General features: G+C 34.2%; 2 protein-coding genes across 14 annotated transcripts in view; one reads left to right on the forward strand and one right to left on the reverse strand.

The window, feature by feature from the left end:
• Positions 1-25,040, reverse strand: part of DTWD1 (DTW motif tRNA-uridine aminocarboxypropyltransferase 1) — a 164,034-nt gene that overhangs the window by 27,484 nt on the left and 111,510 nt on the right. Inside the window, exon 2 of one of the 2 annotated variants that reach the window (XM_077764445.1) lies at positions 8,379-8,441. The gene's annotated coding sequence lies outside the window, so the exon portion shown is untranslated. Of the gene's footprint in view, positions 1-8,378; positions 8,444-25,040 lie in introns of those variants that run through there. The other variant, XM_077764446.1, reaches the window with a different exon arrangement.
• Positions 1-25,040, forward strand: part of FAM227B (family with sequence similarity 227 member B) — a 160,872-nt gene that overhangs the window by 9,978 nt on the left and 125,854 nt on the right. For 10 of the 12 annotated variants that reach the window (XR_013335211.1, XM_077764439.1, XM_077764442.1 and 7 more), the window contains 6 exons: positions 804-857; positions 8,390-8,621; positions 9,962-10,029; positions 15,612-15,647; positions 16,351-16,455; positions 20,084-20,182. Coding sequence is in view for 11 of the 12 variants with exons in the window: in XM_077764439.1 (XP_077620565.1) it covers positions 804-857; positions 8,390-8,621; positions 9,962-10,029; positions 15,612-15,647; positions 16,351-16,455; positions 20,084-20,182 (594 nt within the window). In the remaining variant the exon portion in view is untranslated. The remainder of the gene's footprint in view (positions 1-803; positions 858-8,389; positions 8,622-9,961; positions 10,030-15,611; positions 15,648-16,350; positions 16,456-20,083; positions 20,183-25,040) is intronic. The other 2 variants (XM_077764441.1, XM_077764443.1) reach the window with 2 other exon arrangements.

The raw sequence follows: 25,040 nt of genomic DNA on the forward strand, positions 1-25,040 counted from the left end.
GCCTGAAATATAAACCCGCAGGCCGAGTCCCTCCCAGCAGTTACAAACTGGCCGCCCTCCCCACTGGGGATGGACAGCAAACGTGACTTTTAATTTGATACGTAAAGTAAGAGTTAAATAGACCAAGAAGGGATTGGAGAGAGAAGGTTTGGGACAGGGAGCCTTCTAGCAGAAGTAAGAATATGTACACAGTCTCTGAGGCAAAGAAGAACAAGATGTGGTCTTGATTAAAGTTCATTTATCTAATGAAAGAATATATTTTCAACTTACGAGGAAACTACTAATAAAAATGGGACTATTACTTATTACATGGAAATATCCAAATATCTAAGTTATTTTCACCATGTCACTAGTGTGGACTTTTATTAAATACTTCATCAGCAAGAGGGGCAAGTTAATATATTTTTGGCTCTGGATTTATTGTAGACACCATCCAACATAGCCCAAAATATCTTGGAACTCTTGTAGGAATTTGTAATGAGGACATTCAACAGGATTCATTTGGAGTTTTTTCTCTAGGAGCAATATATAAGAGGGAAGCCTTTTATAGAATTTGTTTTGGAGGCTTAGAATTTAAACATTGATCTCTGTTCTTTTTCAGAGTGCAGGGACTTTACTGATTATTTTACAATGCCTTATGGCTTTGAAAATTATAACTTAAGTCCAGAAGCATCATTTACTTAAGTAAATTATATGTAAACATCATAAACAATGTTAATTTATGTGATATATATTAGGACTATTTATTAAAATTATCAATATTGATTTCATGTTAATTAGCAATATTGATTTTATTTCATTAGAAAATGCATAAACCTCCAACGAACATTGAAGAATTCTTAAAGTTTCAAAAATGGGTAAGTAGTACCTCTATTTTATGTGCCATTACATCTTTTATTATGTTTTTAATTTTTTTAATGTTTGTTTAGTTTTGAGATAGACAGAGCATGAGCGGGGGACGGGCAGAGAGAGAAAAGGAGACACAGAATCCAAAGCAGGCTCCAGGCTCTGAGCTGTTAGCACAGAGCCCAGTGCGGGGCTTGAACCCACGAACTGCAAGACCATGACCTGAGCTTAAGTCACACGCTCAATCAACTGAGTCACCCAGGCGCCCCAGCTGTTACATCTTATAAAATATCAGTTGTGGCCATATGGAAGACTTAAGAAAAGACTGGGAATAGAAATTCAAAAAAATACATTCCAGTGTGGGAAATATTTAAATTTATCTCCTTTCAGTAAGCTCTATGTTGTAGCCTTTCCCTCTTGTCAGTATTCTATTCTTTTTTTTGACTTTGAAAAAATTCTAGATCTATATCCCATCAGAAGGATGATACAAACATTTCTATATAATTTTGCTAATATGCTTGTTTTGAATATTTACACCTTAAAGCATATCTGATAATTATTCATACTTAACCTTATTTATCCATGTACTGCAGCTTAGACTAACAGGTAATTTGCATAGGTGGTGTATCAGTTTTCTTGATTGTTGAATCAGAGTGAAATATCCAAAATGTGCTTCCATGTAGTAAGCTCCTGTTTTGGAGAAATGTGACATTTCATTGTCATTAAGCAGATCCATCGCTCGCACTGCTACAGCCTTATTTGGGTGGTGCTTTTCTACAGAATTTTGCACTATTTCCCACATTTTACATATCTCCTTAATCTCATTTGAAGTGAGGGATTCCTCCATCTGTTTCTCCTCCGCCTCTGCAGATGAGATGCAGACGTAGACTTCCTATAAAATCTTGCAACTTCAGCCACTTGCATATCTTGTTCATACTTTTCCATGATTTTTTTAATATAAACTGGAATTATCTTCATCTTACCACCTTTCTTTTCAATCTTTTCCTGCACGGGAGCCATTGTATACTCACACACGATGTTGACTACAGTACAGTATTAATCACTTTTTGTCATATACAGTATTTCATGTAACTGACAATAAGACAGCAGAAGAAAAGGCCTATATCTGCAGGCAGTCTGACCTAAAATGAAGCAAAGCATTCCTAAGCTTACTCTTGTATGGAAAAGCAAACGACTGACCGTAGGTGCTTTAAAGTGAAAAAAATACACTAGTGCCAGTTGTGGGCACCTTCCAGCATTCTGAAAAATCACTGATTTCTGCCAAACACTGCAACCTGAGACCAGGCAATCCAAATATGGGAGACAGTCAACCATAATTTCACAGTGAGAGAGAGAGCAAGAGAGCGAGAGAGCGAGAAAGGGAGAGAGAGAGAGGGAGAGAGGGAGAGAGAGAAAGAGAGACTGAAGAACCATTGGCTCATTTGTGATCATATGACGTTCAAGGTAATATACTACTCATATTGCAAGATATCGCTCATTTATCAAGTTAAAATTTATTAGAAATGTTTGCTCATCTTGTGGAACACTCACAGAACAAATTACTCACAATCCAAGGTTTTATTGTATTTTGATTTAAATAATGATGGAAAAGTGCTGTAGCCTAATCACAATGTTTGAGGTCTTTTTAATGCCAAAGGTAAAGGATTATAGTTAAACCAAAATCAGCAAATAACTATGGAGATATTTGGACTATACCATCATTTGTGGTTTTTTTTTAAATGTTTATTTTTGAGACAGAGAGAGACAGAGCTTGAGGCAGGGAGGGGAAGAGAGAGAGGGAGACAGAATCCAGAGCAGGCTCCAGGCTCCAAGCTGTTTAGCACAGAGCCCGATGCAGGGCTGGAACCCACGAACTGTGAGATCGTGTGTGACCTGAGCCGAAGTCGCATGTTTAACTGACTGAGCCACCCAGGCACCCCCCATCATATATGTTTAAATATCTATGGTATCAGATGAAAATTTCTAATTATTTGAATTGGAAAATGTATAATCACTCTGCTTAAATTAAGAATAATGCTAATCAAATCAACATCACAGGTTTATGCCAGCCCTTTACCAAAGATAGAATAAACTAAAATTCAAAGCATATGTTTTATTAATGGCATGTAAGAAGCACTGTCCTTGTATCCAAAGGCCAGCATTTATATTGATAGCTTTCCATTTTTATCATATGGCATTTGATAAAACAACATATATTTGTACTGTTTTATCATTTATAGGTTTATCTGTAAAATTGTTCTTATTGTCTCAATTTCCCAACCAAATACTTCTATTCTGTAGTTACTTTTTTTCAAGGCATGACTATGTCTATGCATTGCCAAACCATTGAATATTTGAAAGCATCCAGGAATGAAATGACTCGATATTTAATTTCTTGTTTGCTGGACAAAGCTTTTGTCGTATAGGCAATCATAAGAAAGTAATAATAACTTCCTCAAATTCATTTAGGAAATATTTTTGATACCTATTACAGTTAGAATATACTAATGAATAAAAAGAGGCCAAGATCCCTGTCTTCATGGAGCTGTCATTTTTTTTAAAAAAATGAAGCATATGATAAGCAAATGAATAAAAGAAACCAATTAAAATGTATTCTAAACTGCTTATGGCTTCCTGGAAAGCCTATCTATTAATTTCCCTCTAAAATATAAAAGCAAAGGTATGTGTCTGCATAGTGGTGTAGTCATTAAGAGCAGAGACTCTGGTGTTAGGTTGCCTGTGTTCGGATCCCAGCTCCGCTACTAGCTAGCCCTGGACCAGTACCTGCAGCCTCTGTGTTAGTTCTTAGTTTCTCACGTCTTATCACTTATCTTTTACCACATCATCTAAAGATGTCCCATTTTGGCCAATTCTTACCTCTTTTTTTCTTTTGTAATTTTAACATTTTATACCTTCTACCCCTGTCTTTCCCCTGTTCCTATCTCTTGTTACAGTTCTGTGTACTTTTTTTTACCTTCAGTCATTTCTCATTTATCTATTTGATCAATTCCCACATTCTCTTCCTGCCTCTTTCCCCTTTACTCCATCACCATTCTGTCTCTATTTTTATTTTTATAAGAATATTTTTGTATTCTGTCTTTATGACAGCCTCTTGTTCCACTAGTGTTTGCATTACTATCTATTCCATGACTTATCCTGTTCATTCATTCATTTAATGATTTTTATCCACTACCTGCCAGATGCCAGGTGTTGTTCTGGATCCTGGAAATACAACAGTGAACAAAAAACAGAGAAGAATCCTTGCCATCATGGAATTTACATCACCCTCCTTCTGCACTGTTTTTCTTTAGTGTCACACATTTTTAGTCCTTTTCAGTTATTTAGGTACTCAAGAATTAGTTTGAATTCTTTCCTTATTTACACATCACATTTGATCTTCCCTGATGTTTATTTCTTACTCTGTGTCCTGTTTTTCTGCTTTCACGTGACTTTTATCTAGGAATACTTTACGTTCATATCAATTTTAATTAACAAGTCTGCTACATTTGTAATCCATACCTAGAGGGTACTCAGATCCCTAATGTGATTTTTCTCAGAAGATCAAAGGTACTTTGTGATAGAATAATTATTTCAATCCCATTCTCTTTATTCAAGGAACAGCCTATTCATTTATCTGTTTATTTATCCGTCCATCCATTCTTTAAAACCCTCATTTTTTTGAAAATAAGGTAAGGGAAGAAGACCTAAATGTCAATTTTTCTAACCCTGGTCATTCTTCATATTTTTTACCCATTTTTGGAAACCTCAGCCCTTTTTTTTAGAGCTTACGACATGGGTGAAGACCTAACCATATATTCAGTAAGTAAAATCTCTTTTCAAACTTCAAGAGACCCCTTTTGTCTAGTTACTAGGCTCCATCTCTAGTTGTGTACTAGTATGTAATATTCTGTGCCTCTGCCACTGCCAAAGTTTAATTGCAGTAATTTAAGTAAACATAACAAGTACATAGCTGATTTTTGCTTTGCCGACCTTTTAAATAAGACAAATGTCTTCCTAAAGTTATCACTGAAGATTATAGTGCTGTAATGGAGAATTTAACTCTTTAGGGAACAGAAATTTCCAGTCCGATTCTTTTGACTCTTTGGAATTGGAATACATTTGTTTTTAAATTAATATAATCACTGTGGACTCTGGATGCTTAAACCCTAGTAATGTTGCTTTTCCCTCTGCCAGTAATGACATCATTTTTGCCTGGCAGTTCTTCTGCCTATTGTTGCTAGTTGACTGTAGTTTACCTTCCCTAGGATTGGCCACAAATTTGCTTTCAGATGATACTCTATTCAAGGAGCAGCTCTGTGAAGGCAAAGTAGAAAAGAATAATAAATAAAAGTAAATAGAGAAATGAAGGGGAAAGCCAGGTATGATCTGCCACAAGATCACCGTCTAGTATCCATTTAATCATGCAGCCATGAAAAAGCCAGTAAAAGAGTCAGAGCTTAGTTACATATCACCTTCTTTATGGTAATGTCTTTGGGACACCAGTCAATCCCTTGATTACCTTGGGAAAGTACAGAAAACAGAGTCTAGTCAGGCTTATAGGATTACAGGATACTTTATTCACCTCATAATATGCTTCAGTATTTTGGGAACAAGGATTGTGATATCTCAAGTCTGGCATAAGGATACATTTTCATAAAGATTGTGTATATTGTAAAATCTTGTCAAATGCATTTGCATTTTAGCATCTCTTCTCTCTCCCAAATCTCCTCTAACAATAGCAACACATGACCTCTGAGGACTGTGTTTTCGAATGTTGCTGTCATTCTGACTTGAAAATGTTTGTCTCTGAGAATTGTATCCTGTGATTATATCTTATTCTTCCAAAGTCTTTGTACTTTTTGATACATAAGACCTGAATTTTAATGCAGGAAACTTCTCCAGGTGGTTGTGTCTTATTTAAGGTACGTATTTGTAGGAGTTGGGAGATGGTGCTTATGAATCTAAGTATATTCTTCTTTCTAAACTGATAGAGGGGGCTAGATACCTGTGAGAAAGTTTTCCAGAGTTAGAAGCTAGGTATTATTGAGGTACCTGCTATTATTAGAGAGCATAAATTATAAATAAGACATGTATGATGGGTTCATACCTTTAAAGGAAGAAAAAGGCAAGTGGATTAGACCAAGGCTATTTAAAATTTTAAATAATTCCTGATCTGCAGACTTCATATTTATTCCCATTTAGCTAAATTCCCAGAATATCTCACCCCAAATTCCGTTCAAGAGTTTATTCTCTGCAAATTTTCTACCATTGCAAAAAGCATTCTTTCATTCATAAACCTTTCTTTACAGGCTAGCTTTTTTTTTTTCTGCTATTAGTTGATTATAATTAAAATACAATCTTATATTTAGAATTTGCAAATATTATTATGAAGCTCCTTCCTTTCCCTTCATTTCCCTTTCTTTTCTTCCCCTTCCTGAACAATTTAGTTCTGAAGCCACTTGGGGACCCAAACAAAGCAGGTGTTTGTATTGGCACTGGGGAGGAGGATGTGCGGCGATGGCCCTGGGAAAGCTATCTGAAATCAACCATGGTGAGGAGAGTATTCATGTGATGCCAAAATCCAAGGGAATGAGATGGTATCCACCTGTGGCTGGGAATGAGGAGTTTTTCCAGGGAGGTATGGAAATAAGTTGTGGCTTCGTATGAGAAGTTAGAGCCCAATAGGGGTAAGGAAGGTATCCCTGGAGAATTGGCAGGCTGGCATTGGATGTCGGAATCTAAGCAGGGTGAAAAGGGCATCTACATAGAAAATAGGCTACCAAGGATAGGAGAGATTGGTTACCTGAAAAGATTGATCAAATAAATACGTATGCTAAAGAAAATGGCAACTATATTTTTCAGTGTTGGAGGTGGTAATTGTAATATGTAAAGAGAGAAAACTAGAATGTTTGGAATTGGAATTGCAGTGTGAACTCATGGTTTTAAATACAGTAAAAACTTGGTTTGTGAGCATAATTCATTCCAGAAACATGCTTGTATATCAAAGCAATTTTCCCCATAAGAAATAATGGAAACTCAGATGATTCCTTTCACAACCCAAAAGTATTCATATAAAAATGAATAATAATGAATAATAATGTAATACAATACAAAATAATAAAATATAAAANGTTTCACTGTGAACTCATGGTTTTAAATACAGTAAAACCTTGGTTTGTGAGCATAATTCATTCCAGAAACATGCTTGTATATCAAAGCAATTTTCCCCATAAGAAATAATGGAAACTCAGATGATTCCTTTCACAACCCAAAAGTATTCATATAAAAATGAATAATAATGAATAATAATGTAATACAATACAAAATAATAAAATATAAAATATAAAAAAAATAAACAAACTGCACTTGGAAAACCTTCATGGCTGGTGTGAGGGATACAAGAGAGGGGAGGGTTATTATGTAGGACGGCTTTCTCTGTCACTGACGGAATCACTGCTAGCTGTTGGCTCAATGGAATCTTTTTCTGTATGGGGGCCATTGTATATGCTCGCACGGATGTTGACTACATACAGTATTAATAAACTTTTGTCATATACTGTATTTAATGTCAATGGCAATAAGACAACAGAGGAAAGGATCTATATCTGCAGGCAGCCTGACCTAGAATGAAGCAAAGCATTCCTAAGCTTACTGTTGTATGGAAAAGCAAAGGACTGTTCATAGGTGTTTTGAAGTGACAAAAAATATACTAGTGCCAGTTGTGGGCACCTTCCAACATTCTGAAAAATCACTCATTTCTGCCAGACACCGCAGCTTGAGACCAAGCATTGAAGCATGGGAATCAATCACCTACAATCAATGAGAGACAGAGAGGGAGAAATAGAAGAACCATTGGCTCAGTTGTGATCATGTGACATTTGGGGTCATGTACTACTTGTATTATAAGACATCACTTGTTTATCAAGTTAAAATTTATTAGAAATGTTTGCTCATCTTGTGAAACACAAAACAGGCTACTTGCAATCCAAGGTTTTACAGTACATGGAGATCAAAATGACTGAGGAACTTGTAGACTGAAGGAGACTAAAGAGATGAAGCCTAAATATAATACATGACACTGAACTAGATCCTAGTTGATAAGACAAACAGAGTCTGAGAATTAGGTAGGAATAATGTATGAAGGCCAGTTTCCTAATGGTTTTATTTTGGTTATTAGGAGAATGTTTTTGTTTGTAGTAAATACACACTAATGTATTCAAGGGAGAAGGGGCATCAGTCAAGTAAGCAACTTATTTTCAAATGATTCAGGAAATACATGTTTTTGATAAAACATTTGAAACTTCTAAACTTTATGATTGTTTCACAATTTTTTTAAAAAGTGCATTTAATAAAAAAGTAATGCTGTGCTGTACAATATTTTGGATACTTGAAACCAATATAACATTGTATGTCAATTACATTTCAATAATATAAAAAAAGATAATGCAATGGAATTAAGTCTCAATTTTAGCTCATTGACTTTGAACTCTATTATTTAAATTCATCAAAAATGATTTGTTGTATTCACTCACATTTTTTGCAGGATTATTGGCCCAGGGAAGTCCATTTTGTAGACAGTGATAAATGGTTACACACTGTGAAGAAAATAAAAGAAGATAGTTCATTTACGTCAATTTATACACATCTGTGGGAAACTGTCCCTCGAATACATGATGCAGTCATTACCATGGAGTCAAGATTAGGGGAATGTTCAATTCTTTTGAAAAACCATGCTTCTAAAATATTTGAATGGAGCAGCATAATTTCTGAGACAAGTAAACTTCATTTTTTTATATGAGTAAAGTAATAGTCACTTTTGTGTGTCTACCTATCTATCTCTGTGTGTGCATCTCATAAAGAATGAAATCCTATGGCATAAAATATCTACAAACATAAATTTATTTTATTTTAAAGCTTTCTCATTTCAACATAGTTCAGTCAAGAGTTTGCGTTGAACATGAACATGTAGATTTAATAAAAGTGTTGTTAGAGCAAAGCCTTAAATAGTTGGTGAACTTTGTTAAGCTGGACCAGAGGTAGCAGAATATCAAGGAAACAGGATTGCCCCAACTCTGTGTGGGTACCAGAGATAAGCAAGGCAGCGAGAGGTCAAAACATAAGAGCAGAAACACCTACTCTTTTCTTTCACCAAAGAAAAGTGAGCTGCATGAGCTACGTTAGCCTGTAGGAAGTAGTCAGCATTCAGTAGTGAAAAACTACAGAGTGGAAAGCATGTCTGCTAGTAATGATCGTTTTTACCTCTTTTTCAGTATTTAAATAATATTTTTCTTATCTAGGTGTATTTCTTAATTCTTACAGAATAGCTGTAGGTACTGTGTTGGTGATTCTTGTATTCTTCTTTATTTAGGGGGCAAATTTCTCATAATACAAGCCTTAAAAATGATAATACTGATTTACTTATAAAGTAATTCCTGTGTGTTAAATATATTTAATTAGTTATATTAGATATTTGATATCCTTTTTACATCTTGATTTGTGAAATTCTGAGAATGTGTTTAAAATACTATTAAATTCACTACTGTTTTATTTTAAATTTTCTTACTGAAATTTTAATCATTTTTTGATGTTAAAATGTTTTTAAATTACATAAGCTATATATATAGCTTGTGTGTGGGTCTATAATAGAGAGAGTCAGAGAGCAAGTACAGGTGTACACTTTCAAAAACTAATTTTATATGTACTCATTGTCCTCAATATGTAAATGTCTGAGCTTCAGCTCAGGTCTAGGCTACCTGACTTCAAAGTAGTCCCCCATAATCTTTTACTGGGCCTTGCTCCAAAGTACTGTACTTGATTGAATTTAAGATGACCATGAAACAACCAAATGTAAGTAGTTAAGCTGTTTGAAAGACAGTAGCTTATTCAGTAGGAAAGAATTGAGGTAAAACTTTAGATTTAGGAGGAAGTACCAAAGACAAATTAGTTAGAACATGATATTTCTTAAAAAAGGAAAGCCAATACAGTATTTATACATTTAACTAAGGGTACATGTGTCTAGCATTATGCTTATCAAAATCGCTAGTTGATCTCATTAAATAGTTTCATGTATAATTTCTTTAAAGTATTTAAATTTTATCCAATCATTCTTTTAAAGGTTCTAAAAGAAAATTGGAAAGATACAAGGCATTTTTTAAAAAGTACCAGAAGAAAAAGAAGATAATGGTATGGTATTTGTTTTCATCTTCCCTGAAAAATTGTATTTTCACAGAAAATATAATTACTATAATTTCATAGATAAGCACTGAGAGCATTTTTAACGTTTCCATTTAGTATTTTATTGCCTGTCTGTGTATCTGTTTATGTGTTTTAAAATAGGTGGACTCATATTCTTCTTTATACACTCAGTATTAGGGTGTTGGCATTTTCACGTTGCTATGTTACTTGAAGACTGAATGGATACAATCTGACCTCCAGCTATTTAATAATTTATAATAACCTACTGCACTATAACAATAGTGCAGATTCCATGTCAGTCCTCTTCCTTTAAAAAAATTAGCAATTCTAGGGGCACCTGGGTGGCTCAGTTGGTTGAGCGTCAGACTTCAGCTCAGGTCACGATCTTGCAGTCCGTGGGTTTGAGCCCTCTGTCAGGTCTGTGCTGACAGCTCAGAGCCTGGAGCCTGCTTCAGATTCTGTGTCTCCTTCTCTCTCTCTGCACCTCCCCCACTCGCCCTCTGTCTCTCTGTCTCTCTCTCAGACATAAACATTAAACATTTTTTAAATTAGCAATTCTTTTTGATTACCTTTAGAATTGCTTTGTTAATTTTTTAAAAAATGTCTTTGAGAGTCTGTTTAGAATTACAATAGACTTCAAATGAACTTTTAGAAACTTAGTCCTTTTCAAAAATACATTCTAAAATTATATAATGTTAAAGTCATAAAGACTTTAACTGCCACCACTAGCCTATCCACCTCATTAAATGTTATTTTTTAAATTTCAAAATTACTTTGTTTTTCCTGATTATAATTAAGGTAGTAATTTTAGAGAATTAGAAGAAATAGATAAGCAATAGGAAGGATAAACACCCTAATTCTATCATTTATCAGTAAATCACATGTATCACACTATCTAGTTGTCACTTTCATTTTTCTTTTGTTTTAAACATAATTTAGAAAATTTGGATTAAGTTATATATTTCTAATTCATTAAGTGTATTATGAAATTTTCATCAATATTTTTCTTCACCATATTAAAAGTAAACTAATGTAATAGCCCTTTGGCTAGACAGTTAAGTTGGTTTTCATTATTCACTATTATTTACAAAGCTGCTCTGAACTTATTTGAAGCTAAAGATTGTGCTCATCCATGATTATTTAAATTTCCAGAAGTGGAACCACATGGGAAAAGAAATGTGAAAACCTAAGTGTTTTGATATATATTGCCAAATTATTCTCTAGAAAGGTGGTACCAATTTATATTTGTAACAATAAGGTTTGTGATTGATCCCTTACCCATTTTCCTTGTCAACATTTAATATTTTTGAATGTTTGCACAGTTGATTGGCATAAATGTTTCAATTGCATATGTTTTACTAATGAAGTTGATACTTTAGGTTTTTCTTAGTCTTTGTGTTTCTATTACTGTAAATTGCTTATTTATGAACTTTGGCCATGGGGGGGGTGTTCTTTTTTCATTTCTAAGAGCAGTTTATGCTTTAAAAATATTAACTTTCAGTAATATGTGTTATACATATTATGCCACTTTCTTTGTTGCCTTTTAGCCCAAAGATGGTTTTTATTGTCATATTGAATTTTATATTTTTAATGGATCTATAATTTTCTATTGAAGTTTTCTGGCCTTTAGTGCCATAATATTTAATAAGGCTTTCTTCATCATAAGATCATACATATCTTCAACTGTGTTCTGTTTTATTATTCTTACAGATAATTGTGTGTGTGCTTAATTCTTTAATTCATCTCGTGTTAATTTTTATGTAAGGGAGTAAAACATAAGAATTTTATTTTAGATCATGAGTAAACTTATGTGATTTTCTTCATATAAGTTCTAAACATTCCCTGTTAAATTTATTCTTAGGTATCTTAAATTTTAATTACTAGTGTCACTCAGATTGTTTCTCCATTATGTTGTTAAGTGGGTTATTGTTGGTATATACGTAATTCTTTTTGGTATATGCATACTATTCACTAGTGTTAGTGGTTTCTCGTCTTTGATTTAGAAAGAATGATAGTAATTTGCTATTAAGCATCATTTTGAATGTTTAGAGAACAATCTTTTTAGATTAATAAAATTTATTTTTATTCCTAGTTTATTAAAGATAAGCGGATGTGATGTTGATAGAGATTATAGATATCTCCTTGATTAAGTACTTGAAAAAAAATCTCCATGGTTTGAAATGGAGAGGAAAATAATCCACTGTGATGATAGCAGAAGCTACTTTCAACCTTTAAGCTATGAATGTGTCAGATTACATTAGTAGCTTTTCAGAAGTTGAACCATTCTTATATTCCAATATTCTGTTCTATTCTTACGATCTTGGGGTATTACATTACTGGATTGGATTTGCTATTATTTTGTGTGGATGTTTGCATCCATGTTTGATAAAATATGATTTTCTTTTGGTTTTCTTATGAAAATTGCACTAATCCCAGAAAATGAGTTACTTAGCTATATTTACCTTTCTAGTTTATAAACTATAGAATATAGTAGTTATATTGGGATATCATTTGTTCTAGATAGATAGGTAGGTAGATAGTAGAGAGAGAGAGAGAGAGAGAGAGATATCATTTATCCTTCGGATGTTTGGCAAAAGTTAACTATGAACTTCTGCTAATTTAATTATTATTTATATTTTGCTGGGGGAATTAGGTAGGTTGACAAGAAAGCTATGTGGAAGTTAACAGATTTCATAAACATCAACTTGGGTAATTTGTCAAAACATAATATTGAGTGAAAGAAAGCAAATTACCCATTTATCAGTCAGTGGACATTTGGGCTCTCTCCATAATTTGGCTATTGTTAAAAATGCTGCTATAAACATTGGGGTGCATGTGCCCCATTAAATAAGTATTTTTATATCCTTTGGATAAATTCTTAATAGTTCAATTGCTGGTTCGTAAGGTAGTTCTATTTTTAATAGAACACCCCTTTAACCACATTCTCGCCAACATCTATTGTTTCCAAGTAGTTTGTTTTAGAGGAGATGTGGAATATACACAATGAAATACTACTTGGCGATGAAAAAGAATGAAATCTTGCCGTTTGTGACAATGTGGCTAGAACTAGAGGGTATTATGCCAAGTGAAATAAGTCAGAGAAAGACAGATAACATGATTTCACTCATATGTGGAATTTGAGAAACTCAACAGATGAACATAGGGGAAAGGAAGGCGAAATAAGATAAAAACAAAGAGGGAGGTAAACCATAAGAGTCTTAAATATAGAGGGCAGACTGAGGGTTGCTGGAGGGGAGGTGGTTAGGGGGATGAGTAAATGGGTGATGGGCATTAAAGAGGGAACTTTTTGGGATGAGCACTGGATGTTACATGTAAGAGATGAATCACTGAGTCTGCTTCTGTAGCCAGGACTCTACTGTATGTTAACAAACTTGAATTTAAATGAAAAAAAAAAAAAGAAAATTACCAAATAATATGTACAGTTGATACCATTCCTTTAAGTTTTAAAAACACTCAAGAGGGGCGCCTTGGTGGCTTAGTCGGTTAAGCATCCGACTTTCGCTTAGGTCATGATCTTGCGGTTCGTGGGTTCAAGCCCCGCATCGGGCTCTGTGCTGACTGCCAGCTCAGAGCCTGGAGCCTGTTTCAGTCTGTGACTCCCTCTCTCTCTGACCCTCCCCTGCTCACGCTGTCTCTCTCTCTCTCTCCTAGAAATAAATAAAACATTAAAAACATAATAATAAAAAATAAAAACACTCAAGAAGTGTTTATATTCTTCATGTATAGGTACACACATTGGTAAAAGTAGGTTAATGGAATGGAAGGAATGCAAACCCAACCCCCCCCCGCCCCAAAATAGTGACTATCTCAAGGAAGGGAACACATTAATAGAACTGTAGAGATCATGGTAAAAAGGGAAACTGAACTTTATACTTTATTATATAAACTTCACATTTTATTTTAAAAAATAGTCTTAAGCAGGGGCGCCTATCATGATCTCACAGTTCATGAGTTTGAGCCCCACATCAGGCTCTGTGCTAACTGCTTGGAGCCTGGAGCTTGCCTCAGATTCTGTGTCTCCCTCTCTCTCTGCCTCTTCCCTGCTCATGCTCTGTCTCTCTCTCTCTCTCAAAAATAAACATTAAAAAAATAGTCTTAAACAAATACTAAATGTCAACAGTAATCCATTCTAGGTTGTGGGAACATGAAAACACTGGTAATTTCTTTTAATTTTCAAGGGAACTTCAAAAATTCTGACTTTTGAATTTTATCAGATAACTTTTGAGGATCTATTGCAATGACCTTTAGATGAATTACACTAACAAAAGTTTTAATTATTTTTATTTCTAAATGTGTTTTATTGGAGTTTTTAATCTAGATTTTAACATGTGTTATTTATATTTTTGTGGTATCTTTTCCAGGTTGTACAATCAAGAACTAGTTCTGTGTTACTATTACTGTGCTCCCTGAAAACTCCTAGTATTTCTTTGCTTCCACCAGAATAAAGCCTGGACTTTGAGATTAACATTAACATATTTCTAAATCTGACCCCATCCTCATTGACTATTATATCTGTAGCTCTCAAACATACAGCCTTCTGTTTTATCATAATTCATTTTATTTTCTCTAAATAATCTTTCTTTTTTTGCTCCTTTTCCTAGTTTTTAAAATGTCAAAAATGTCATCCTCTTTCAGTTGGCAATCTGCTATCATTCTTTCAAATTTGTTTCCTTTGTCATTTCCTCTGATATATGTATTGTATAACATGTGTGTTTATGTATGTGATTTGCCTGTAAGCTTAGTTATTCCTGGAGGAAGTAGGGATGTGGAAATTAATCAACAATTTATCAACATGTCTAGATGATCAAAAACTAATGTATACAGAAGGCTACTTATTCTTTGTAAAGTAGTATGGTGGACATAGAGATGCACCACACAGACTGCCTGTCAAGGATCTGTTGCCCTGGCTGCTAAGAGTGCTTTAGGGGTCACCGATAAGCTGTCAGCCCCTTTTAGGGGTCGCTTCACCTACAGAGAACTTCTCTTCTAAAGACATACTCTTCCAGGAACCACCTACATCCATTGACTCATCAAGTTGGAGGCAGAAAGGCCTAGCTATTTCAACCCAATGCAGGACAACTGTGATGAGCCGTTTCAGCTCTCAAGCCCTTTATACAGTCCTTTGAGGCTGTTAGGCATATTTTTTAGCTGACTACCAACTTCCTTATTATGCCTCTCTCTTTGCCTTCCATAAATAGGGATCCCAAAGGCACTCCCAGTAGACATTCTGAACACTAAATTTCACCTTAGAGTCTTATTTCCCAGTGAGCCAAAAGTACAATAAGTAGTTTTATATTTCTGTTATAGCCCTTTATCCCTCGGTGTTTTGTTTGTATACATATCTGATTCCCCTCTTGAACTATGACTAGGTTGAGGGCAAGGAGCATCTTTGTATTCCTAGCATCTAGCACAGCAACAGTATTCTAGGCTTCAGTAGGAGATAGACACGTGCGCATGCACACACACCCATACAAGTTATCTGAACAAATTTACAAAATATAAAAATTTAATTTAGAATTTTTAAAGATTTTATTTTAAATGTTTTCCAGCTTTCACATGAAATGGAGACGAAGAAAACTGTAGAGGTATTTAAAATTTCTGTTCTATGAGATTATGTATCAAAAGTATTATGTCGAGGGGAGTCTGGGTGGTTCAGTCAGATAAGCATCTGACTCTTGGTTTCAGCTCAGGTCAGGATCTCCCAGTTCGTGGATTCAAGCCCCGCATTAGACTTTAAGCTGACAGCTGCGGAGTCTGCTTGAGATTCTGTCTCCCTCTCTCTCTTCTGGCCCCCCACTCTCTCTCTCTCTCTCAAAATAAATAAACATTTTAAAAAAGTATTATTTGGAAATAAAGAATGTTTACAGTAACATGGATGTAGCTATAACTATAGCTCAAGGAAGGGAAGCTGTAACTATAGCTCAGGAGCCCTGAGAGAAAGAGGTGGGTATAGGCATAGAAGCTTTCTCCTTCTGTCTTTCTTTATGGGTAGTTTAGCTAAAATTCTTGATCATGTGAGTTATGTCAATGTTGGTTCTGAAATATGATTTTGTTTTGCTTTTGGATTTGGCATATGAATATGCCAGGGCTCTTAATTTCAGAGAATCAGAAAGTATGAAGATTTTTTAAGGTAGGATAAATATTTTTCACTTATTTTAAAAAGAGAAAGTAAAATAATTATGTTAGTGTATTATAGTTAAATATTTGTCTGTCTTCTGTAGTTCTGTGAGACTACTATATTGAAAAGGGTGAAGTAATTACTGTTCTGTGATACTTCCCACTTTCTAGGGTTGCATCTTCTCAGGATTCAAAACAAACGAGCTTACTAAACTACCCAGACATTTGGATGCTGAACGAATTTATCTTTTTATTTTAAAAGCCCATAACTTTGATGTACGTAAACATTGTTATTGTATGATACATTTTGAGAATATGATTTAATGAATCAGACCTTTATTTAAAGCTGTGACAAATTAGGTGTTAAGCATATGCATGATTGAATTTTGAGAGCATTATGTCTGGCAGGAAAAGACCAGTGATATTTAATACCCTGATCACCAGAAAAAAATGTATCAGACTCTGTTACTGCCTCAGGAGTCTGAGGTTGCTACTGTGCATTACCTTGGCATGTGACTGTAACAAGTGTTTTCCCCTCCCTCTCCTGCTTTATCAGCTCAAGATATTTTAGTCTGCTTATTTTGACCCCAAAATAACTCATGAGAGCCCTTCCCCACAACACCGCCTTTTGATCCTCCAAGTATCTGGGGAATTTTTTAGTAGTATCTCCACAGGGTAGCCAATTGAAAAACTCAGGCATAGGAAGGTAACTAGATCATTGCCCATTGGTTGCCAAGGGTAGGATGAAAATTGTGTGGTTACTGATATTGATTTCCCACTTAATTTTTAGGCAGTCACCTAACAAGGTTTCCATTTCCTACAGGCTTAAACAATGCTCCCTGTACTCCCAAGCAGATTCCTTTCAGACAATTCTCTGAGATGGAGTTGGCCCCTGGTAGGCCCTCTTCCCCATCTTTCACCTCCAGCCTTCCTGTGCCTCTTTGTTTCTCAACACAAAATCCCTGTTTGTTTCCTCTCCTACAACAGTCCATCAGAAGGAGCAAGATCAGCCATTAAGCCACTCTTAGTGGTTGCAGTGTTCCAAGAAGTAGAGTCTGACTGACCTGGTTTGGATCTTCTGTTTACCCCTCAGGCAACTACAGAACACCTCAACTGACAACTCTAGATTCAGTACTGACACTCTTTCTTATTTTCCATGCTAATACAAATGTTTTGCAATCTCTTTTATATTTTATGGGATTTTGGTGACAGTTAAGACTTAGTCTGACCTCTTTATATGATCACCTGATCCCATTTTTGTAGAGAAATGCTATAGGTGCTAATTGCAGTTATGCCCGGATCATGAGCATATTATATTTCTTTTCTCTGACTATATTTTCCACAGTTGTCTCAGGAAAAATATTTTGTTATAAAAAAATTTATAAATTGTGATTCAAATAAGTTTATGAATGTTGTTCTAGATAATCTATAATATTCTTTCTAAATCTAACATTCCATGTTCTAAGAAGGTACTACTGTATATTAAATACGGATCCATGTACACCTAACACAAATCACAAGGCAGTCACATAAACAAGGCATAAAAGTGCAGCTATGAGGAATTTTTAATATGGTTAATCTGGAGGAGGCTTGCATTATTGAAAGAAATAGGAAAGTGAAGAGTGGAAGTAGATATGGGTAGAGGGTGGATGGAGAATGACAAGCATCTGGGTATATCTTGGCATAGATACCCAGTGTTTTATTTGGTAAGATCCCTATCTGATTTCAAAAAAGAATTTAAATTGGTTTACTATAGCATGTACAATGCAATGGCATTAAGATAAATTATGAGATTAAAGAGAATAAGTTTAGGAAAATAAAAATAATCAGAGAAAGTTATTTCATAGAAATGCTTACAATAACAGACCAGGGGATTGAACTTATGGATCTGAAACTTGGAAAGAGAACGTTGTAGGGCTACTGTTACATGACTGAAAGTATGGGAATCCATGGAATTGATGAATTCACCTAACCCCATCCAAACACGTTCCTTTGCATACAGTTATTAATTAAGTTCCTTGATGAGAGAAAGTGTATATTATCCCCTGTGCCACCGAAAACAGAAGTGTGGTTACAAGTAATGCTTAGTAAACGTTTTATTGAATCAAAGTGAATGAAAAATGGCCTATATTTTGAATCAGAGGAGAAAGCTGAGCCACAGGCATACTGATATGCATGAATAGAAATTCAAAAGAAAGAAGTAATTTTGTCCAACCTAGACTCAATGTTAGGAAAAAAAAGTTCCAAGTTAGATAATCTAGGTTTTAAGGTGATTTTATGTTTACTTGAATCAAAAAAAGTATCACAGAGTGGTGGGAGGAGAGGATAGAACCTTTTAACTTATTCAGTTGTGCTTAGGGTTTTGGGGCAATTTCCATTTTTTTGGTGGTTTTGACTAAATATTGATATACTTTAAAGACTTTGAAATTTTACTTAAAATGGAAGTTAGTGATACTAGACATAGCCAAAACTTAGAATAGAAGCAATCATGCAGTTAGTGTACACTAAAAAGCATCTTTGCTTAAAATTTGCAAATAATTTAAACAAAAGTGTTCAGCTTTTCCCTGTATTTCAGTTATTTGCTTTTTTTTCTTTATGTACTTTACAAATTTCTTAGTAATTGAGAAGTACTGAATCTAAGCTGTTAAGTACTAAGTACTAAATTAAAGCTGTTACCATGTACTCCATACTATAATTAGGGGCCTGTGCCTCCACAGAATGCATGACAACTAATCTTTTTGATATAAAAGTCTGCATGATGTCTTTTTGTAGACTTATGCTTGAGGAACAGGAATTCATACCTATGGATTTCATTAAAGTATGTCTTGAACTGTAATGGATCTGGCATTTAAAAACTTTTAGTAAATCACTAAAATAAAATGACCTATTGAATGTGCCTATTTAAACCAAGATTTATAATCACCATAAATAGATTTCAATTTATAGTCACCATGAATAGATCAATTGCTTGAAGAGTACACTCTGTTTAGATGGGGTCTAGACTTATGATGGGGCTTGTTGGAGTAGAATTCCAAGATTGTTGGTATCTGTCTTTAGTATAAAAAGGAAATTGTAGCATTTATCTTGGAAGTTTTGCTGTTCTTGCTCTAGCCTGCAATGTCATTTTAGTAGCTACTAGGCAAATCTGACTGTTGAGCATATGAAATGTGGTTAGTGTAACTGAGATGAATTTTTTATTTTATTTCTTTTAATTAACATATATAAATTTTAAAACTGATGCTTGATTCAGTTATCGAAAGCTTTCAGTTAGAGCAAAATCACAACTATGTATTTTATGAAGTCTAAATACTGATCTAGTATTTATGATAAAAATTTATTGTTCAAATTGAGAAGTGCTATAAATATAAAATTTATCCAGTATTTTAAACACCTACTCCCACAAAACAATGTAAAATATTTCATTAAGAATTTTTTACAAGGGCACCTTGGTGGCTCTTTTGGCTAAGCATCTGACTTCAGCTTTGGTCATGATCTCCTGGTGCGTGAGTTTGAGCCCTGCATTGGGCTCTGTACTGGCAGCTCAGAGCCTGGAGCCTGCTTCAGATTCTGTGTCTTCCTCTCTCTCTGCCCCTCACCCACTCACACATTCTCTCTCTCAAAAATAAACATTAAAAAAAAGAAATTTTTACAACAATTATATGTTGAAATGATAATACTTTAAATGTATTTAATGAAATACAATAGGTCATTGAAATTAATTTCATTTTCTACTTTTTTAAAGTGGCTACTAGAAAATTTAACATTATGTACAAGGCTCAACTAAATTTCTATTGAACAGTGCTAGTCTATAACCACTGAATACATACTTTATATAGAGCCTATTTATATTAACATATTTTATAGTGTATTTTAATTTGATCTCCATGTGTCTTTTTTTCCATAGGAAAAGGTTTTCAAAATCTGGAAGACCCATTTTCTCTCCGAAGCTTCTATTGCTCTTTTACATGATTCCTTTTGGTGGTGGTTTCTGCATAAATTTAAGGTATGGTGTTATTTTTTTTAACTTCTTTTTTTAATTTGCAGCACAACGAATTTTGTAGTAGAAGTAGCAGTAGTACAAAAAAAAAAAAAAGGTTTTTCTGGATCCTTTCACAGAACTTGGGTTTTAAGTGTTCTGCACATGTTGAAAATCCTATTTAAAATCTAGAGTTCTTTCTCGGGCACCTGGGTGGTTCAGCTGGCTAAGCATCTGACTTCTGCTCAGGTCATAATCTCATGGTCTGGGAGTTTGAGTCTTGCATCTGGCTCTACACTGACAGCACAGAGCCTGCATGGATTCTCTCTCTCCCTCTCTCTCTGCCCCTTCCCTGCTTGCCCATGCGCATGTGTGTTCTCTCTCCCTCTCTCAATAAATAAACTTTAAAAAAATCTAGAGGTCTTTCAGAGAAGTCAAAACTAATGTGGATTTCAAAGATACCAAGTCTTCATTAATCAGAAACAAATTGGTGAAATGAGTGTAGTGAATAATAAACTGTAGCTTAACTCAGTAATATAATATGCTGACAAACAGGTAAACAGAAAACCCACTGTAAATCAGTGACATTGAAGGAGTTTTCATTTGGAAAATAGTACACACCTCAGATGGATATAGGGTCTTTACTTGATTCAGAAAGGTAAAAAACTCTAATTAGGATTAAGAAGAGAGATACATCTGGATATCTGGGAGAGGTATCTGGGAAACAATAAGAGAATGGAAATAAAAAGCACATGAGTCTTAGAGGATATGGGAGCCTGAGAAAAGTAGTGAATACCAATGTCGTATGGCTTCTGGATCTGGGAGAGTGACAGATAGAGCAACCCTGAGGTCACGGTCTAATCATTAAGAAGATGTGCTACTCCATCAAAGAAGCTTAAAAATAGACTCCACTCTCTACCTTTCCCTAGCTCAAATTACTCACACAAAGCTGCTTATGGATTGTCACAGGAATTTTGTACCATGAGGAAATGGGTGTTAACCAGTTTTACATACAAACCATTCAGTTAGTGCTATGTGTTAGAATAATTAATGTAATTCTAGGTTAAGATTATCTGTCCTGTATTTCTGATATTGTTAGGAGCTCTGGATATAGCGTTATATAGGGAAATTTGTGAAATCAGGAGAATTTCATTACCTTAAATTTCCATCTCTAGATCTGGGTGCCTAATTATGTTTTTCTATGAAGCAGAGAAAACTTACATTCCCACTTTAATCTGTTAAGATTATATGTAACACGTTTTTGAAGGAAACATAATCTAGCAGTGTTTCTAGTAATTGTTTTGTCAGGCAATAATAGTATTTTATTACTTTGAACAAACACACATTGTTTTTGGAATAACAAGGAATTAGAATTTTTTATCTTTAACCAAGCTATTCTCTAGAAACTAGTGATTTTCTGAAATTAAAATGTAATTAGTAATAATTTTAAAACATTATAATTTAATAACATTTCTAGTGTCATGATTTTTTACTTGTTTTGAGAAGGAATATATAATTCAGCCGAATCAGTGTTCTGCTAGTGTTCTAGGGAACTGAAGGGGGCAATTTAGGGATCCAGCTCAAAGTGAGGCAAACTTTCCATGATTTAATGAGAACAATTCCTCTTTCATCTGTTTTGTTCATTGCATTTTATCTATGATTTTTTTTCCTAAGAGAGTTTATTACAAATACATATTATATTGAAGCTAGTGAACTATATAAAGTGGGGATAGAGACATTCCTTGACTATTTGTTTAGTTAGATAAGCTCCTCTTTTGAGCTGTAATATTGTTTTAGATGGATGCAAAATACATAAGTTCTATCTATCTTGGGGTACATTTTATGAAGAATAAATAGTACTGATTTTATACCTAGAATATAGTAAAACCACAAACCACTTTTTCAGTTGAATTACCAATCATTTACGTGACAAAATACATAATCATACTCTAGAATATAGTATGCTTCAGCATGGTGGCTCCAAAACATACTTCAGTAATTGTTGTATGATTAATATAAAAGCATATTTCCTTTATTTATTGCCTATGATTTAGTGGTAACTTGATCTAATAGAAAAAATATTGACCTTGGATCCAGAAAACTAGAATTTTAAATCTGGTATTCTGAAATAATTATTGTGAGACTTTGGGCTAGTCAAAACACTCTCTGAACTTCACTTATCTCATCTCTAAAAGATAAAACAGGTAGAAAATTACATATACTCTGCTGTTTTTCCCTAAAGCTGTTGTATTAAAAGTGACATGAATAAGAAGATGCCTAGTAAACTTTGAAACACTATACACTATATAAATAAAGTATGAGATTCAATACAGTAGAATTGAGAGATCTGACTTTCAAAAACAAATTTATCCTTATCCACTTAGTAAATAATATGTCCTAGAATAGTTGTTTACATCTCTAAATCTTTCATAAAATAAAAAAAATCACATGCTTTGTATGTTTGTTGAGTTAAATGAGAAACTACACATAAAGTTGTTTACATGGAGTTATGTATATAGTGTTTAATGGATATATCTATCATCATTATTGTTATTATTATTATATTAATTGAGAGAACACAGTGTTCCAAAAATTGGGAGCCAGTGTATAGGCTAATTAACAAAAGTTTCCCTGATGATGTTCAGCTGGTTAAGCATCTGACTTCTGCTCAGGTCATGATCTCATGATCTGGGAGTTTGAGTCTTGCATCTGGCTCTACACTGACAGCACAGAGCCTGCATGGATTCTCTCTCTCCCTGCCCCTCCCCTGCTTGCCCACGTACGTGTGTGTTCTCTCTCTCTCAATAAATAAACTTTTAAAAAATCTAGAGGTCTTTCAGAGAAGTTAAGACTAATGTGGATTTCAAAGATAACTTCAGTAATGGTATTGCAATATACTTAATATTTTTAAAAATTGCCTTTGGGACTTGGGCTCAGTCCAAAAGATTCAGAAATTTGGAAAGCACATTATTCCCACCCATATAACAACAAGAAAAGCCATATATAACCAAGCAAAAATCTTAGCAGGAAAAAAGAGAGTAATTGTATTATGAAAAATTGGTCAATTCATCATTATTACTAATAGGAAAACTCATAAGTATACGAGATGTTTTAACACCTCATTCTCAATAATTGGTAGAATATACAGAAAGTAATGATACAGAAAACTTGAGCAACACTGTCAACCAGCTTGATCAATCTAATTGACATTTATTAAATATTTCTCCCAACACAGCAGAATACACATTTTTCTCAAGTACACATTAGACATTTACCCACTACTTTCTAGGCTAGGAAAACTTCCTAATATCCTAATAAATTTAAAATATTTAAGTCATAGAGAGTATGTTTCCTGACCAAAATGGAATTATGTTATAAATGAACAACAGAAAGCTATCCAGAATACCCTCAAATATTTATGGGGGTATAGCTCAGTGGTAGAGCATTTGACTGCAGAATATCCTCAAATATTTAGAAACTAAATAACATTCTCCTCAATAACCATGGGTGAATCCAGAAATAGAATTTGGAAAGTATTTTGAACTTAAGGAATATACACATTAACATTTGTGGGATTTAACTCAAGCAATATTTAGAAATTTAGAGCATTGAAATGTCTATATTAGAAATAAAGCTCTCAAAAACTATGACTTCAGCTTCTATCATAAGAAACTAGAAAAAGAGGAATAAATGAACCCAAAATAAGCAGAAGGAAATAGTAAAGATCAGACAGTAAACCAGTAAAAGTAAAAAGTGAAAAACAAAGAAGGAATTAAAATTAATGAAGCCAAAAGCTGGTCCTTCAGGAATAGTAAAAACAAGGTAATTCGAGAAGAATTGGAAGCTTGTATTTCACAGATAGTAATCATAGCAGAAATAAAACCCAAATACAGCTTAATACTTAATTAACTGAAACCCATAAAGTCTAACAAAGGAAGAGGCATACCTCTTTCCAAGCATAACTACCCTCAGTTTTTACTGTCAAATGAAGATGCCTAGGTCTCAAAACAGAAATTACAGAATACGTGAAGAAGAAATAGAATTGCTGAGTTGTTAGGTATGAAAATCAACTTAACAAGGTAATGCTAAATTGTTTCCAAGCTGAGTGTACAAATTAATACTCTCATCATTAATATATAAGAGCTCCTAGAGGCGTCTTGNGATAGTAATCATAGCAGAAATAAAACCCAAATATAGCTTAATACTTAACTTAATTAACCGAAACCCATAAAGTCTAACAAAGGAAGAGGCATACCTCTTTCCAAGCATAACTACCCTCAGTTTTTACTGTCAAATGAAGATGCCTAGGTCTCAAAACAGAAATTACAGAATACGTGAAGAAGAAATAGAATTGCTGAGTTGTTAGGTATGAAAATCAACTTAACAAGGTAATGCTAAATTGTTTCCAAGCTGAGTGTACAAATTAATACTCTCATCATTAATATATAAGAGCTCCTAGAGGCGTCTTGGTGGCTCAGTCGGTTGAGCGTTCCACTTCAGCTAATGTCATGATCTCGAGGTTCACAAGTTTGAACCCTGCATCGGGCTCTGTGCTGACAGGTTGGAGCCTGGACCCTGCTTTGGATTCTGTGTCTCCCTCTCTCTCTCTGTCCCTCCCCCACTTGGACTCTGCACTCTGTCTCTAAAATTAATAAATAAACATTATCTATATATTATATGTTTATAATATGTATACATACATAATATATATAGTCTCCCAAACAACCAATAGGTTGAAGAAGAAATCACAAGGAAATTATAAAATACCTTGAGACACATGAAAATAAAAACACGACAAAACTTATGAGACAGCAAAAACAATGCTAAGAGAAAGTTTATAGCTGTAAACACATTTAAAAACAGTATCTCAAATCAACAACCAAAC

Source organism: Crocuta crocuta, unplaced genomic scaffold, assembly GCF_008692635.1.
Source record: "Crocuta crocuta isolate KB4526 unplaced genomic scaffold, BGI_CrCroc_1.0 scaffold102, whole genome shotgun sequence".
In the NCBI taxonomy this organism is placed as follows: domain Eukaryota; kingdom Metazoa; phylum Chordata; class Mammalia; order Carnivora; family Hyaenidae; genus Crocuta; species Crocuta crocuta.